Raw genomic sequence first — 17,592 nt, forward strand, 5'->3', positions numbered from 1 at the left:
CACCTCGCCCAGCTAGCTTTTTGTATTTTTTTAGTAGAGACGGGGTTTCACCGTGTTAGCCAGGATGGTCTCGATCTCCTGACCTCGTGATCCGCCCGTCTCGGCCTCCCAAAGTGCTGGGATTACAGGCTTGAGCCACCGTGCCCGGCCAGCATTTTTCTTTATTTTTTTCCTTTTCATTTTACAGCCAGGAAAAAAGGGGGTAATCATTAATCAAAGTTGAAATTCTGACATATCTAATATATTTAGTCCTCCAGCAAATCCAAGAATTTTTCAGAGCAAAATGAAAGCTGAAGCATGAAAAACAAGAGCTCAGATTCAGAAGGAAGGCCTATTTGAAAAGCACGGCTTTGCTGGGGCTGGGCGGTGGTGGAGGATAGTATCAGCAGAAATTAAACAAATGTAAAATGGTTTTATGGTCACTTAAATTTCTCTAAATTTTTGTAAAGCTACTTAATGAAGACTCACAAAAATAAAAAATTTCCTGTTCTCTTGCCCTTTCAATTTTGCACCAGAAGTAGGACATTTGTATTCAGTTAAGGGGCCTTTGGTTGCAGAGAGTGGTTTCTGGCCAGGGCTCCTCAGCTACCCATCCTCTGCACGCTGCACATGCATTCCCTGTGGCTAAGGAGAGAAGGGCCTCTTTTCTCCCTGCTGGGGAAGTGGATGCCATAGTGACTGCATAGCAGCCCAGCCATCATTTTTACTGGAATTATAGGATGATGAAGTCATGGGATCAAGCAATTAAGGAATCTTCTCTGATAGCATCTCTCCCCAGCTGAAAACCTTTCAATGGTTTTCTATAAATTTTCAGAATTCCTCCCATGTTCCACAGGTCTTTTTTCCCACCTGGTTCTGCCTGCTGCTCAAGCTGGAGCCTGTGCCAGTCTCTCCCTTGACTTCCTCAAGCTCTTCCTCTTTCAAGGTCAGGCATATGCTGTGCTACCTGCCTGGCAGGATCTGCTTCTGATTCTTCCTGCCTTCCTTCAAGACCCTATTTAATTGTCTCCCTCTTAGGGAAGACTTGTTTGACCACCCATTCTATACAAGGGACCATGACTGTAAAAGAAGATTATAGGGAGACTCTATTTTTCCCTCCTAGTGTGTTATCACTATGTGGAAATACACATTTACTTGTGGGACTCTTCACTTAATGTCTGTCTATGCCACTAGAATGAAAGCCCCATGAGGGCAGGAGCCTTGACTATTAGTTTAAGGGCACTGTATCCCCTGTGTCCAACAATCTCTGGCATATGGTTCATGCTCAATAAATACTTTTTGAATAAATGAATGAATAAATTGCAAATTTTGGCTCCTACTTACTGACTCCTGATGTTTTAGAGAATTTATTTATAAAAGTAGCCACTAATGAAAGTGTAGGTAGCTTTCATTTGAAAGCAAACATTTTTAACATTTTGGATGTTTATATATTGTTTTTGTATGGCTATGGAGGTAGGAGCCAACTACTAGATATTCTACACACTTGCAGTTATCACTAATTAGGGAAAGCAAAATGAGTTATTGGAAACACTTGAAATGTATGATCCATTAAATTGGCAATTAAAATGATTTAAATATGTAAACGCTAAGGCATACTGATGGCACTGACATTTAGTTATGATCTTACAAAGCAAGCATCATTTCTCTTTTACAAAATTGCAGATTTTGTTACACTTTTATGAATTTAGTAGAGTTAGAATTACAAGAAATGTGAGGAAGGTAATGGTTCGGTTTTATAGCCTCTTCATTTGTTTCTTACCACCTGATTTTCCAGAGCGAGGGAAAGGAAAGGGCAGAATGTCTTAAATGTGAAATGAAATTTTAGCATACTATGTCCATTAGATTAAAACAAAACAAAAGACTACGAGTAAGATACACACGCATGCATGTGTGTACACATATACATACAGAGAAAAATCTGTCAATATTAAAAAACATACACAGTTTGTCTGTTCCAAGGCAGAAAATGCCCATTCACTTCATTTACAGTAAAAGATTTACGGGAATATACCCCTCTTTTTTTTTTTTTTTTTTTTTCCAAAAAAAAGGCAATATTCTCCTGCATCCAAGCCACAGTGTATAAAGAAGCTCGTATTATCCCCAAGAATGGGATTACTATTGGTATGGTCTATACTTTAGGTTGCTTTTCCAGAGTGAGCCTGGCCTGTTCAAGGCCCTCTTCCTGGTATTGGAACCCTGACATGTTTATGGGGCTTTTCTCATGACACAGTCACAGTGGCTGGCATCAGCTGAGCTAACTAGACCTATGCAGTATATTGATTTAAAAATGTGTGAATTATAAGTTGAAAAGGAAACTTTATATTTTGAAAATTCTCTTGCAAAAAAATAAAAGTATATTTAAAATTTTATCATTATTATTCATTTTTGTCAGAGTGAATGATTTCTATGAACCTTGTCATTCTTTTTTTGTTCATTTAAAGAATGGCTCATCACTTCCCCACCCAAGAGTCCCATTTGGAAGGGTGAAAGAGGCAGGGTTCAGGAAGATTTCTGGATGGACCCAGGGAAATTTAACATACCCTTCAAGACATTCATTCATTCATTCATCAATATTTTTTTAGCACCTGAGTGCCAGGCAGTGTTACACACACATTTATGATATATTGATGGACAAAGACCTTGCCTTTGGGGAATTTACATTTGAGGTGCAAGGGAACTAGACAATAAATCTCTCTCACACACACACACACACACACACACACACACACACACGTGATTTATGAAATATATTTGAATCAAAGGAAAAAGACAGTAGATCAGAGAAAGGAGGATTAAATGTGTTGGGCTGGGGTTGGGTTGGGAAGAAGGCAGATGGAGATTTTAAGTGGGTTGTTCTGAAAGACAGAGTATCACTGTTGGAAGTACTATGGTTGTCTTTAGGCCCTGTTTCTGTTTGAGGTGAACTGTTAGGACCTAGTGTGGACATTCTGGCATCTGGATAATGCAGGGCACATCCTAGCTTGCATGCTTCCTAGACAGGCCAGAGATTGAAGCAGTTACAACTACCTGCCATCTCTAGAGTCAGATGATTTGGGTCTGAACTGGATTCTGCCACTTATTGGCTCAATAAGTACTCACTATCACCATTGTCTCCTCAAATAACATTAGCTTACATGGATGGGTGAAAGGGGCTATGGCACATTCCAGGACATAGTGGAATACATTTCTAATAATATAAAATGACAGCATTTGTATTAACCAATCACAATAATGTTTGTGAAAGATGATCTTCTTGGCACTGGGAAATTGCTTCATGGTCATATAAGAACCTCTATTTACTCCACTGATTCCTTAGAGCTATGAGGCAATAGCAAGTGCATGAGACAGTGGACATATCAGAAATAGCCTTGGACAGAGACTAAGGAAACCTACTTTAATTCTTGGCTCTGCTGCTAATTCTTTATGTGCTTCTAGTAGATCTCCTCACCTCTTTGGGCCTCAGCTTCCTTACTGTGAAATTGATGGGGGGAATTCATTCTGGTTTCTAATATTTCATGGTTTTGTGATTTTTTTTTTCAGGCAGTGAATTGCAAATAAAACTGAGTTGAAAAGAATGATTAGAAAAAAGGAGATTTTTGTGTTTTATGTTTTCCATTAAAAATAGACCTCCTTGAAAGTTGAACAAAATATTCTAAAGTAATCAATCCTACAATGAAACAAGCAAAGAAAGAAAAGCTTTGCTGTTATAAACCAAAACTGATGTTGGAATTGGAATGAGCTTGGGGAAGCACAGGCACCTCTGAATTATATTAAGATATTTCAAAGTCCTTCACTTACCTGTCCACACTCATTACAGTCATGATGGCACTACAGGCAAATTGGTTACAAGTATCCAGGGATGTGATGATGGTGCAGAGAGGCCCCCCAAACACCCACTCTCCCCCTCGGGCCCACTGGTGAATAAGAAAAGGCATTCCAACGATGTGGACCAAATCAGCCACAGCCAGGTTGCAGATATAGATGTCAGGGACTGTTTTTTTCCTGGACCTGAAAGAGATAGAGGAAACTGAGGATTGACATTGAATGTATACAGACTATTCAATAATGCTACCTGATACAAATTTTTAATTGCCATAATGCATTTTAAATGTTAAAGGAAAACCTACACAAACGCATAGAGGAAATGCCTAGTCTTGTGTATATTTAAGCATTTTGAACTATTTATTTGATAACTTACTGTGGTGGTTTAAAAATATGTCCACAAAGTCTTTGATATTCCTTTCAATAGGTGTAGCCTAATTCCCTCTCTCTCTTTTTTTTTTTTTTAAATTCCCTCTCTTTGAGTGTTGACCTTATTAACTTGCTTCTAACAATGAGAATATGGCAGAAGTCACAGTGTGTGACTTTGAAATTGGGTCACAAAGCTATTGTAGACTTTTCTCTTTGCTCTCTATTGGATTGCTCTCCCTGGTGGAAGCCTGCTGCCATCTTGTGAGGATACTCAAGCAACACTATGGAGAGGTCCATGTGGAGAGGAGCTGAAGCTCCAGTCAACAACCAGTCAGCACCAGCTTTCCAGGTATGGGAATGAGCTACCTTGGAAGTAGATCCTCCAGCTGCAGCCAAGCCTTCAGATGACTGTAACCCTGGAAGACAGCTTGATGGCAACTTTATGACAGATCATGAGCCATAACCAACCAGCTAAGCTGCTCCTGAATCCATGACCACTGGACGCACATGAGACAGTAAACGTTTATTGTTTCAATCCGGTATGTTTGGGGTAATTTTTTATGCAGCAACAAGTTATACCAACTTTAAATACACTCAGACAAAAGATTTAGTCTTTACTCATTCCTAGTATTTAAAACAGCTGAGGACTGAAAATAAATGATTTCTGTTGTCTAATGCTTTTTTTTTTTTTTTTTTCCTGTTGCAGCTTAGGCCATTGTTAAGATTTCAACAATGACTTAGAAATATTCCAGTAAAATCTAACAAATAGCCAAGACTGTTAATAAAGACCTGAGATCCAGGCAGAGAGAGTCATTTGAAAAGAGGGAGCTGGTAGATGGCACTGAGAATGATGTCATGTCTCCTGTGGGGAGCTGGGGTTGGGAGAAGTGAATTCAATGCTATCTAGAAGTGGCCTTCTCATCAGCAGGTGAAATACATTTCTGAAAGCAGAAATTTAAAATTCAATTGGTTCCTATTTCAAGGAGCTGGCACATTCAATAATAAACAGGTATCATCTTTATCTGGGAGATGCTGTTCATTAATTCAACAAACATTTTGTTGAGCACCAATTACATGGCAGGCAAAGTATTGTGCTCTAAGGCTGTAAAGCTAAATCATGTATAAACCCTGTCATCAAGGAGCTTATAGTCTAGACATGCATAAATGATCACATTACAATTTGATGAGAGAAAACTAGAGACAAGTACAAGGACAAGAAGCACAAAGAAGGGGCCCTCTCCTTTTTCTTGGGCACAGTCAAGACAAGTTTCTTGGCAGATGTGGACAAGTAAGAATTTAAAGAGCATATAAGAACCAGTCCTAAGATTATGCCACAATTGCTAGTTTTCTACTATTTCAGGGCTAGTGCTCTGCTGTTTGGAAGCTCATGTGTGTCTTTATTATTCACTGGCTACAACTTCTATAGCCTGTGAACTTCATTTCTCAGCTGTCAGATTCTCATGTGAAACATCAGATTGGGTGAGGCCGTCTCTTCTCCAGGCCTTGGCAGCACCCACTATGTGGGGCAGTTACTGCCATGAAGTCCTCATTCAGCAACCATACTGTATGCATTGTTGCTGCCACTAAAAAAACAGGTTGGTTCCTTGCCCTCAGGAACTTAGTGCCTCACACCAGAATGACCAAGAGGGAGAGGAGACATGAAGAAAAGATCATGTCAAACAAAAGACCAGCCAGCTGACTGTCCTTGGTCTCTCATCCCCTGTCCTCTCTAGGCCATTAGAGTGGGAAATGGAGAAGGGACAGGGAAGAGGGACAGATATTAGCAGTCAGATAGAAAGAGCTCCAAACTAAAAAAAAAAAAAGACAAAAAAAATCATAAATCTTAGTCTATAAATAGATGTTATTTGCATGTGAATTGGGATATAAACCATAAGCAGTTGCTTAGGTCTCAATTGCAGCAATTAGATCCATGGCCCTTGTTTTTCTCTAGAGGGATACCCATCATTTACTGATAATGAATTATGGTAATTATATTGTGGGGACAGTGCAGGCCATTAACTGGCAATTAAAAAGAATTAAATAAAAGTGTGTCTCGATGATATTCTATATAGTACAAAGAGAATTCTGAATTGATAAATTTATCAATTCATAAATTGATAAATTTATCTGGACATAAGTTACTAGGGCATTATAAATAACACATTATATTTATTATTGTCTTCTTTACTGAAAGCAACAGCATCAAAATTAAAAACAAATAGAAATTGTAAAATTTCTAACTATATAAATTATATCCCATTTTAGGTCTAATTTATCTTCAGATTTCCTGATGTCAGACTTCATGAGATTTATGTTTCTTACGATGTAAACATTTAAAATAAAATACAAAGACTTGTGATAATTTTGGCTAACATGTGTTCCATATGGTTAAAGTGGTCATATTTAATGCTTATTAATTTGAGGAATGACAAAATAAATTATGGTATTCTACACTACCACACTCAGTAGGATATGGCTGTTATAAGTCATAGTTTGAAAGAATATTTAATCAGATTGGAAAAAAAGAAAGAATACTCGTGTATAGCATGACTCTAGATTTATTTAAACATTTGTTAAAAAATTTGCAGGAACAATATGTCAAGTAATCATAGTGATCATCTATTTGGTAGTAGTATGACTGATTTTTTTACTTTACTGTTTGCATTTTCTGACAATTTTTCAAAATTTCTATTAAAACCATGCTTACCTTTTGCAATCAGAAATAACAACACATGATATGGATTCAGTAAAACTAACAAAACACAACACTACACATGTAGGCTGCTGTGCTTGTCATTTGCTAGCCTGTCCTCAGGCCCCTTTGCCAACTGGCTTCTGATTAGGTTTGGCCAATCGGAAGCACTGGTGGGAACTGGAGAGTAAGGAGGAGAGGAGAAGCCAGAATGTAGCCCTCACTCCATGATCCAAGATACCAGTGGGGCTCCAGCTCCCACCAGGCAGCCCAGACTGTGGAGGGCTGTAAAACCTCTTTCTCCCTTTCTCCCTCCAGCTTGGGGCAGGGAGAGGAAGGTGGTGTTGGGGTGAGGGATGGGGTAGGGTGTAGAACTGGCTTCCTGCTCTTGTTAATCTCTGGGTTGCCTCACCATCCTGTCTGGCATTTAACTCTAGTTGAATTAAATTGCTATCATGAGCCAATGCCAATGGATTAGTAGTCATTTCCTGAAGCACTTTGCTGAGAAGAATTCTGAGTCCTCACACAGGACAGATCTATACAAGACAGATGCTACACAGGACAGACCTGTGTGATTAGAGATGACTGCTAAGGGTGAGAGAGTTTACAGTAGAGTCACATATTTGCCAACCCTTCCCTAGATAGATAGAGTGATATAGTGGAAAGATAACCTAATTGGGAATTTTATTTTCATTTCTATGCCCTCACTCATTGTGCCATTAGGCAAGCCACTCAACTTCTTTAGATTCCCAAGCCGGCTTAGCATATTGGCCAACTAGACCACAGATCTGAACAAATGTGGTTGCATGGTACTCTGGCATCTAAAACATATCTGTGCAGCCAAGGGTATGGGTCAATTCCAACAAAAGTCTGTGTATGGCTGACACTTGGAATGGTAGAGGGCTGGGTCAGAGGGAGCTGTTAGTTATTATTTAATCTGGGTTGGGAAAAAAGAGACCTGTGTTCTAAAACGTTTCCCATCCCTGCCAGCAACTGGAATTCTGCCATTAGACAGTATTCCTCTAGGTTAATACATTGTCCATCTTGTAACCTCTGTTTCATGATTTCATGACTTAGTATTAATTAGTTGACCTGACAGGGAGATGAAGGCAGGAAGCGACAAAATGGGAACTCTTTATTTTTAGAGGATAGGGCACCTTTTATAGAGACTCTGCCCACTTGAAGGGAATCTATCGGTAAACAGAAGGAAGATGTGTTCAGAAGGTGGATGTGGGGGTCTGATTAAAAAAAAAGTCAGTCCCTTTATTGAAGTACAGGTGATTCCCAGGGCCTGCTGTGCCTGTGGAGAATAGTTGAGTAATGGGGTTGAGTTCATTAATTGGTCTCCTGGGAATGCAAGAGGAAAATATTATAATTGGCTCAATTTTCTGCCTACCTTTTCAGGCTTCTTTTGACCTGCTACAAATTTAATGTACAACAGATTAGTGATGATCTGGTCTCATTATTTTAAAGTCACCCTCCTAATACACAAGTTGCTTCTTGTTTTAAAAAAAGGCACATAGAACATCTTATTCTTGAAGCTCCATCTTCCTTAAACATATTTATTTTATATATGTTTCTAGTCTTCATTTGGCAAAGTCAGAAATTGGTTCATTGCTTGCTTATGACTCTTAGTTCTATTGATGAACACTGGTTTTGATACAATTACTACCATAAAAGGAAAAGTCATTAAATCTTGTTTAAATGTTATTTATTTCTCCTTATTGTTACTGTAGTCTTAATATTTTATTTAATTCACCTGTCTGTTCAGAAAGTAACAAAAGATCATGGCAAAGCAGGATGAAAACATTAATACAAATTGCCTTAAAATATTTAGAGAGCAATTTGCAAAAAGTTGATACATTCCTAGCCAACTAACTAACTAACTAACTAAATAAATGTAAGTTGCTTTCAAATGACTTTTGAAAGATTAATAAATTTTGGTGAGCAATTGCAAGGAAAAGTGTTAAAATCTTAGCAAAAAAATTAAAACTGTTGTTTTAATTAAAAGTTGTTCCTGATACTTTTTGAAAGATTAAAGTATTTATTTTAAAAGTTCCATTAGCATTTCTTTATCTAATGTATATTCTCACTTTATGCATAAAATGATAATATGAAGAAATGATAGATTTTTCACAATAATGCAAACAAATTGGTCCATATAATGGCTCAAGTGTTTTTTTCCCTGGTTAAATGACGGTTGACTTTATGTTGAAAATCTGTTTCCATAAATCATAGCTCAGAATTTACTTTTAGAAGAGTTCACATTACATGTTTCCTTTTTTTTCAACTTTGTCTCTGCATAAGTAGATGGGATTAAGCTGTTATCTATTGGTGTAAATTGAGGGGTCCAAGAAATTTCTCTGGTTACAAACATCTCTTCAACAGCTTGTCACAAGGCCTGGAATCCCACACTGCAAAGGTTTTGCATGTAAAAGCCACCTGTGAAAATGCAAACATTTCAGAAGGGCTAAGACCTAATAAGAACTTGGTTTTTCAATGGTGGTACCAAGGCTTTTTGGTGTAGGACACACTATATGTATCTGTAGAAGAGCAGGGCAGAAATACTGGAGGCCATGAGGGAGAGATGGAAGGAGGACTGGGCAGGTCCAACAGGCAAACGGGGGAGCTAGAAATATTCTTAAGTAGAGAGCTATTAACTCTCTACTCAGCACTACTGCCTCTTTGAGGCTCCCTAAGAATATTTGATTACTTCCATTTTCTTTCCTGGAACTCATCTGAGCCATCTTTTTTCCCGCAGTTGATTGTTTTATTGTCTTTCTTGTATTATTTTCAAATTATTCCATGAGTTTAAATCTCATCTTCTCCACTAGAATATGAACTTTTAAACAGACGCTGCTTTTTTTTTTTTTTTTTTTTTTTTTTTTTGGTATTTTCATAAACCCTAGGGCAATGCAGGGCATGCAATAGGTATTTACTAACATATATTGAATTGACATTCTTCTAGTACTTAAAGAAAAGTTTAAAATGCTTGATATTCACAAATGGCTTTACAGGACACAATAAGGAATGCCTGAATTTATTAAGAGTAGAATCCCTATGTACTAAATAAATCTTCAGCTGTGACTGGTATAAAAAATACCATTGATCCTCTACTTCTAACTGCAGAGATAGCGAAAATGAAAGTTTGAGAGAGGGCTGGCTGATGAGACGCCACCCGGGGAAGTGACAAGTTATGAGTCTTCTCAGGGGTGATGAGCACCATCTGCATGACCATCCTGAGGGCTCCTCTTGCTCTCAATTAAGCCTGTGAGGATTCTTTTATCTTTATGGCTGTCTCTATAATTTTGATGACCTCTTTGGTTTCACTAGCTGTGGAGGAAATAGCCTAGAATTTGTAATAAGATCTGAGTTCAATTGCCAGGATTGCTACTTACTAGCTCTGTCATGCTGGACCAGTTATTTACTCATCTGAGCCTCTTTTCTTAAATATATAGTACTGTATATATGATAGTACTGCTATATATATAGTACTATATAATGTACTATATATAATGTACTATATATAGTGTATATATATACTATATATATGTACTATATAATGCTATATAGTACTGGTATAATAATAGTACTGCTGTGCTTTTTAGTGTAGTATGTTCCACAAAAGTTTTTTGTGGTTATGTGTTAATATGATGCTGAAAACAACTATTAGGTAGTACAGGTTGGGCATTCTTAACTTGGAAATCCAAAATCTGAAATGCTCTAAAATCTGAAAGTTTTGAGGAATAACATGGCCCTACAAGTGGAACATTCCACACCTGACCTCATGTGATGGATTGCAGTCAAAATGCTGCTGCACAACACACAGCATTTCCAAGGGAAAAATGACCCTCCCAGCCCCCTTCAGCTGCTGTTGTTTCGCAGCTGGTGCAGGTGTTCTGGTGATATTACTGGGCTGCTTAGTTGCCCTGAACACATTATTTTTCACTGTATTAGTGGTATTAATGGTCATATTTTTTACTGCTAAGTACTGTTGTGTGAATAAGTTTAAGAAAGTGATTGTTTATTGGTTGGATGTAAATCTCGAGTCAGGAATGATGGTGATGCCAGACAACCACAGATGTCCACATGGGTGGCTGAGAGAGTGATGACTTTACTATCTGGTGGTTTGGTTTACAAAAATTTGTCTCATGCATAAAATTATTTAAATTATTACATAAAGTTACTTTCAGGCTTTGTGTATAAGGTGTAAATGAGACATAATGAATTTTGTGTTTAGACTTGGTCCCTTCTCCAGGATATCTCATTATGCATATACAAACAGTGCAAAATCCAGAAAAATCTGAAATCTGAACCACTTCTGGTCCCAAGCATTTTGGATAAGGGATACTAAACCTACAGTCTAGAATATCTTTTATAACATATGAATATGCACAAACATTTTTAAAATGGCAATTTTAAGTATAATCAGAAACTAAGAAAAAAAAGTTAACATCCTATAGTTATTAAAACTAGCAAAACTTACATGTGAAAATCAAGATAGCAAATATACCAAGTAGTTATAGGGCTTGTGTGCACTAATTCTGAATCCATTTTGTCAAGTCCCTAGAAAACAAATAATCAGTTCTTATTCTCCAGGTAAAACTTTAGTCTCTACTTGAGAGGAGGGAATTACCTGAATTAGGTGAGATACGTGGTGCCCAGGCAAGAGGTACTGGGGGGCAGATATCTCTCAGTTTGGTCTATATAGGCTGGTCTACACAAAAGGGAACAGCCCACTACCTATGACTCCCTGCATCTTCTGGTGATCAGATAAAGTTTCTCTTTTGCCCAAGTGAGTAAAAGAATCTCTTTCACCTGCCTAAACAGGTCAGCTTTTTAGGATAATTCTTATTGCTGGAAAATAAAATGTTGCATTGCAGTTTCAAATCTTACCTGGACCCTACCCTTAGAGATTGTGAGTTAGTGGGTCTGGGGTGAAACTGCGTATCAGGAGTTTTTAAAGCTCCCCAGGTGATTCTAATATGCAGCTAAGACTGAGAGTCATTGCCCTAAAAACTCACTGACCCAGCAGTAAGCATTGGCCTAGGTCTTAGCATGCTGAGATTTGCAACTGAGATGTTACCTAATGCATGATGAAATTATCTGTAGAATCTTCATCAATTATCTTAATTATCTTAAGCAAATATTTAAGAAATTGCATTTCATTAAGCAAAATGCTACAGGGGAAAGGATTCATTTAGGGACCTTTGACTGTAGTTTCCTAAAGTACGGAAGGAAAAAAAAGGAGCCCTTACCTTATTATAGTGAATACAATGAGGATGTTGCCAACCAGCCCTGTTGAACAGATAATCCCAATCATGGAAGGGAGGATGACTGTATCTACAACACTGGCAGTTTGATAAGCAAACTCTTTATTCCAGGATTTGTTTGAAAGTTCGGCAGAGGTGTTCCAACAAGATGAGTGAAATGGATTCATTGTTCATGGACTTCCAGGGATTAAAGCTGTGAAGTAATAGGAAGTGATTTATTTAGTGAACATTCTCTCAATATAACTTCCTTTACCTAATTCAAATAATATTTTTTGGAACCTATTTTTTTTTAAACTAAGATTCCATGGAACACAGGATTCCAGGTTGAGTATGATTTGTCCCTGTTCATAGTAATCTCACAGATTACCGTAAGAGATAGGTAAACAGCAAGCTATAGAACAACATGAGAAGCACCATGAAAATATTTGTATCTTACCACATCTTACTGTACTATATGCTTTGAGCATAGGTGATATTTACCTAGTATATACTGGTCCTGGTTGTTTACAGATCGCTGGTATTCTTATTGGCCTGTAGGTCTGTTCATATTGGCTAGTATTCTTGTAACACTTTTGTTGTTAAACATATCCTCTCTGTCTGCTATAAAATGCGTGGGGTCTACTGAACTCAGATTGTTTAGGAATGGAATGGATAAGACTTCCTGATGTGATTATTGGACTATCCTGAAGCATGAGGAAGAGTTAGCTGAGCAAAGTAGAGTTGTGGGAAGGGAAAAGTGTTGTAGCCAGCGGAGGCACCATGTGCAAAGAAGTATTCAAGGAGAAATGCTCACTGCCAAAAAATAAACAAGTAAATAAAGCCAAATAGGACTAGAAAATTATTTGTTTGATCATCTGTTTTGATAAAAGACATTTTAAAAATGCCATCTAAGTCTGGTGTTTGGTAATGATAAATTGGATTACTCAGATTAATCTTCCCACTGAAAATAAAATATGCTGGACAAAATGTGTGTGTGTGTATTTATATTTATGTGTGTCTGTGTGTGTGTATACAGCAACTTAAAAATATTCAAGGTCTGAAAAATCAGATGGCCTTCCCTGGCTGGGTTTTGAATGAGATCTTGAAAGGTAAGTGGAATACTGAAGCATCAATGCTATCTTGATTTAGAAGACATTTAGGGATGACATAGCATTTGAAGTCTGGTTCCATGTCTGCAAGAAGTCCAGAGAAAAATTAGGGTCCAGGGCCTACTAAGGCTGGGGAATCTTACAGGATATACCCTTCTCTGAGCTGGAGCCTCAGGGGCTTCATGATTAAGTGTATTATATTTAGTCAGATAAAAAAAGTTCCCTTCTATTCCCAGTTCATCAGTAGATTATTAGTTTAATATTAAAGATGGTTTTTCCATCAATTGAGAGAGTGATGTGATTTTTAAAAAATGATCTTCATTTTCATTTGGTTCTTTTTCATGTCTGTCATGTTACTTTGTTAATTGAATCTCCCCTGAAGAAAACTTTAATCATGAAATGCTGAACATTTCCCTTTCAAAACATGAAAAAATGTCCACTATCATCACTTGTCTTCAATATTGGACTTCTCTAGCACAATGGGGGAAGAAAAAAATAGGATGTATGAGACTTGGAGAGTAAGAAAGTCTCAGTGTTATTATTGTGCAGCTATAAGAGAATTTAGTAAGTTTGCTGGATATGAAAACAAGCCAAAAAATTGCATTTCCATATATTTTCTACAAACCATTAGAAAAAGGTTTAAAAGAGTTAACATTTAACTGTTAAAAATATATATATACCTAATGCTAAACCCAGCAAAAATATGTAAGAACTCTACTGTAAAAGTTATAACATTTAACTGATGTTAAAGAACATTTGTAAATGGAGAAAAATACCAAGTTAATGAGTTTGAAGACTCATTATTCTATAGATGTCAATTTCCCCCAGATTGACTTATAGATTCAATGCAATTCCAATAAAATTCCAAGTTTTATTGTCTGTGAAAGATGATAACATACTACTTCTGACATAAAAGACTAAGAATAGTAAACTCTTGAAAAAAGAGAACCAGATAGAAGGACTTAATTTATTTGATACTAAGACAAATTATAAAGATACAGTAATCTACATAGTGTGATATTTGAATAGGGATAGACAAATAGATCAAGGGAACATTAAAGAGAACATTAAAGAAAGCCCCCACACATATACATTACACTTGATATATGAAAAGATGTCACTTTAGAGAAGTGAGGAAAGAATGGACTCTTTCATAAATGGTGCTGGGACAACTGCTTATCTAAATAGAAAAAAAACCAATCTCACCTATATAAATATATATTATACACACATATACATGAATTCATATATGCTTACTTACACTTATATGCGCATTGATTTAAAATCTATACATACATAAAAATAAACTCCATGTGGATTAAAACAAATGTAAAAGGCTTTTAGAAGTGAATATAGAATATCTTTATGTCCTTGGAGTAAAAAATTTCATAAACAAGACACAGAAAACACAGATGTTTAATAAAAACCTGAAAAATTTGATTACAATGAAAAAAAATCTGTTCATTAAAAGACACCATTAGGACAGTAAAATAGGAAATCTCACACCCTCTTTCTCCCATGGCAACACTGATTCAACAGCCATACATGGAACAATTCCTTTTGTGAGAAACCCAGAAACCAGTTAAGAAACTTTTGCATCCTAGGCAAAGGGGAAGCCAGCTACATCAAAGCCAATCGAAGAACCTGTGGCACCCTCTTGCCATAGTATCTCTCTCTGGCACAGTGCCATGTGATCGCGGGGAAACTTCCAGCTCCTGGCTTCTCCCTGGGGAGAGAGAGGAAACTGGAGCATATGTCCATTTTTCTGACTTTCAAGGGGCTTCTTTGGGGACAGGCTTTTGTCTCATCTATCTCAGTGTATTGGCAGGAAATGGCATATTCTGGATAGCTGGGGGCTCCTCAGAAAAAAAGAGCTGGGCCGTGTGCTGCTGCTCCAGAGGACCTGTGGTATAGCTGACAGAGGTCAATGCTGCTTGGCAGTCTCTTCCTTCAAGGAGAGAAGAGTGGAGCATATATGCAGTGTTCTGGCTTTTGGGGGGTTTCCAGAGGTACTGGTTTCTATGTAGTCCAAATTGGGGCACTGATGAGACCTCATGTACTCTGGACGCCTGGAAGGACACTGGGAACACAAAAAGAGTCAAGTGGCATGCTGCTATTTTGGAGAACCTGTGGTACAAAAGATAGATACCAATGGAGAAAGAAATTATGAGTTCCAGGAAAAAAGAAATTGGTAAATCTCTCTAATTAGGAACCTAGACACAGACATCCAGAGGAGACACGTCCACAGAAAATGTTTGCGATGTCCCCTGAATCTGTAGCTATGCTGCTTGGTGAAGATGTTTCCCTGTCTGGAGCCAGTCTACGAAGACTGGGAGAGGTAGCTATATTGTTAAAATGTATAGATACTAATGCAGAATTACAAGGAACACAAAGAAGCAGAGAAAATTGGCCCAATCAAATGAGCCAAGCAAATTTTCAGAAATTGATACTAAAGAAACAGTTAGATACTAATTACCTGACAAATAGTTCAAAATAACCACCATAAAGGTGATTGATAAACTCATCAAAACAATACAGGAACAAAATGAGAATTTCAGCAAAGGGATAGAAAATATAAAAAAGAACCAAACAGATTTTAGAGCTGAGAAATTCAACAATTGAAATAAGAAATTCACTATAAAGTTTCAACAGCAGATTTGATCAAGCAAGAGAGAGAATCAGAAAATTTGAAGACAAGTCATTTGAAATAAACTAGGCAGAGGAGCAAAAAGACACAATAATAATAATAATGAAGGGTAAAAATGGCCTAAAAGGTTACCGGACGCCATTGAAAGGATCCATATACATGTTATGGAAATCTCAGAAAAAGAAGAGAAAGAAAGACACAGAAAGCTTATTTAAAGAAATAATGGTTGAAATTTTCCTAAATCTGGGAAGGGAAATGAACACCCAGATTCAAGAAGACCAGTCTACATCCAAAGGAGTCCACAAAGGCAAGAGAAAATTTCAAAAGCAGCAAGAGAAAAATGATTCACTGTGTACAAGAGACTTTCAATACATCTGTTAGTGGATTTCTCAGCAGAAACCTCGAAAGCCAGGAGAGAGTGGGATGATATAGTCAAAGTGCCAAAAGAAAAAACTGGCAACCAAGACTACTACGTCCAGCAAAAATATTCTTTGAAAATTAAAGAGAGATAAAGACTTTCTCAGAAAACAAAAGCTCTTCAAGGAGAACTACAAACCACTGCTCAACAAAATAAAAGAGGGCACAAACAAATGGAAGAACATTCCATGCTCAGAGATAGGAAGAATCAATATCGTGAAAATGGCCACACTGCCCAAGGTAATTTACAGATTCAATGCCATCCCCATCAAGCTACCAATGACTACCTTCACAGAATTGGAAAAAACTACTTTAGAGGTCATATGGAACCAAAAAAGAGCCCACATTGCCAAGAGAATTCTAAGCAAAAAGAACAAAGCTGGAGGCATCATGCTACCTGACTTCAAATTATACTACAAGGCTACAGTAACCAAAACATGGTACTGGTACCAAAACGGATATATAGACCAATGGAACAGAACAGAGGCCTCAGAAATAATGCCACACATCTACAACCATCTGATCTATGACAAACCCGACAAAAACAAGCAATGGGGAAAGGATTCTCTATTTAATAAATGGTGTTGGGAAAACTGGCCATATGCAGAAAACTGAAACTGGACCCCTTCCTTACACCTTATACAAAAATTAACTCAAGATGGATTAAAGACTTAAACATAAGACTTAAAACCATAGAAACCCTGGAAGAAAACCTAGGCGATATCATTCAGGACATAGACATGGGCAAAAACTCCAAGACTAAAACACCAAAAGCAATGGCAACAAAAGCCAAAATTGACAAATAGGATCTAATTAAACTAAGGAGCTTCTACACAGCAAAAGAAACTATCATCAGAGTGAACAGGCAACCTACAGAATAGGAGAAAATTTTTGCAATCTACCCATCTGACAAAGGGCTAATATATAGAATCTACAAAGAACTTAAACAATTTTACAAGAAAAAACAAACAACTCCATCAAAAAGTGGGCAAAGGATATGAACATACACTTCTCAAAAGAAGAAAAAAAAGTGTTTTGGGACTGCTTTTTTTTCCAAAAAAGTGTTTTAGGAATGCTCTTACACTCTTTGTGAGAATGTAAATTAGTTCAACCATTGTGGAAGACAGTGTGGTGATTCTTCAAGGATCTAGAACTAGAAATATCATTTGACCCAGCGATCCCATTACTGGGTATACACCTAAAGGATTATAAATCATTCTATTATAAAGACACATGCACACGTATGTTTACTGCAGCACTATTCACAATAGCAAAGACTTGGAA

At 37.3% G+C, this 17,592-nt stretch overlaps 1 protein-coding gene and 1 long non-coding RNA gene across 2 annotated transcripts in view; one reads left to right on the top strand and one right to left on the bottom strand.

Annotated features, from left to right (window-relative positions):
• LOC108540676 (uncharacterized) overlaps positions 1 to 4,726 on the top strand; it is a 27,247-nt gene extending 22,521 nt beyond the window's left edge. Inside the window, exon 2 of the long non-coding RNA XR_001888732.1 lies at positions 4,439 to 4,726. This is a non-coding gene — a long non-coding RNA (uncharacterized LOC108540676). The remainder of the gene's footprint in view (positions 1 to 4,438) is intronic.
• The window catches only part of MCHR2 (melanin concentrating hormone receptor 2), a 67,138-nt gene that overhangs the window by 19,596 nt on the left and 29,950 nt on the right, over positions 1 to 17,592 (bottom strand). The window contains exons 2-3 of the mRNA XM_017889815.1: positions 12,142 to 12,349; positions 3,799 to 4,008 (exon numbers count right to left, since the gene is read on the bottom strand). Of these exons, the coding sequence (XP_017745304.1) occupies positions 3,799 to 4,008; positions 12,142 to 12,323 (392 nt within the window). The 5' untranslated portion in view covers positions 12,324 to 12,349. The remainder of the gene's footprint in view (positions 1 to 3,798; positions 4,009 to 12,141; positions 12,350 to 17,592) is intronic.

The sequence above is a fragment of the Rhinopithecus bieti genome, unplaced genomic scaffold (genome assembly GCF_001698545.2).
Source record: "Rhinopithecus bieti isolate Rb0 unplaced genomic scaffold, ASM169854v2 scaffold_18624, whole genome shotgun sequence".
In the NCBI taxonomy this organism is placed as follows: Eukaryota; Metazoa; Chordata; class Mammalia; order Primates; family Cercopithecidae; genus Rhinopithecus; species Rhinopithecus bieti.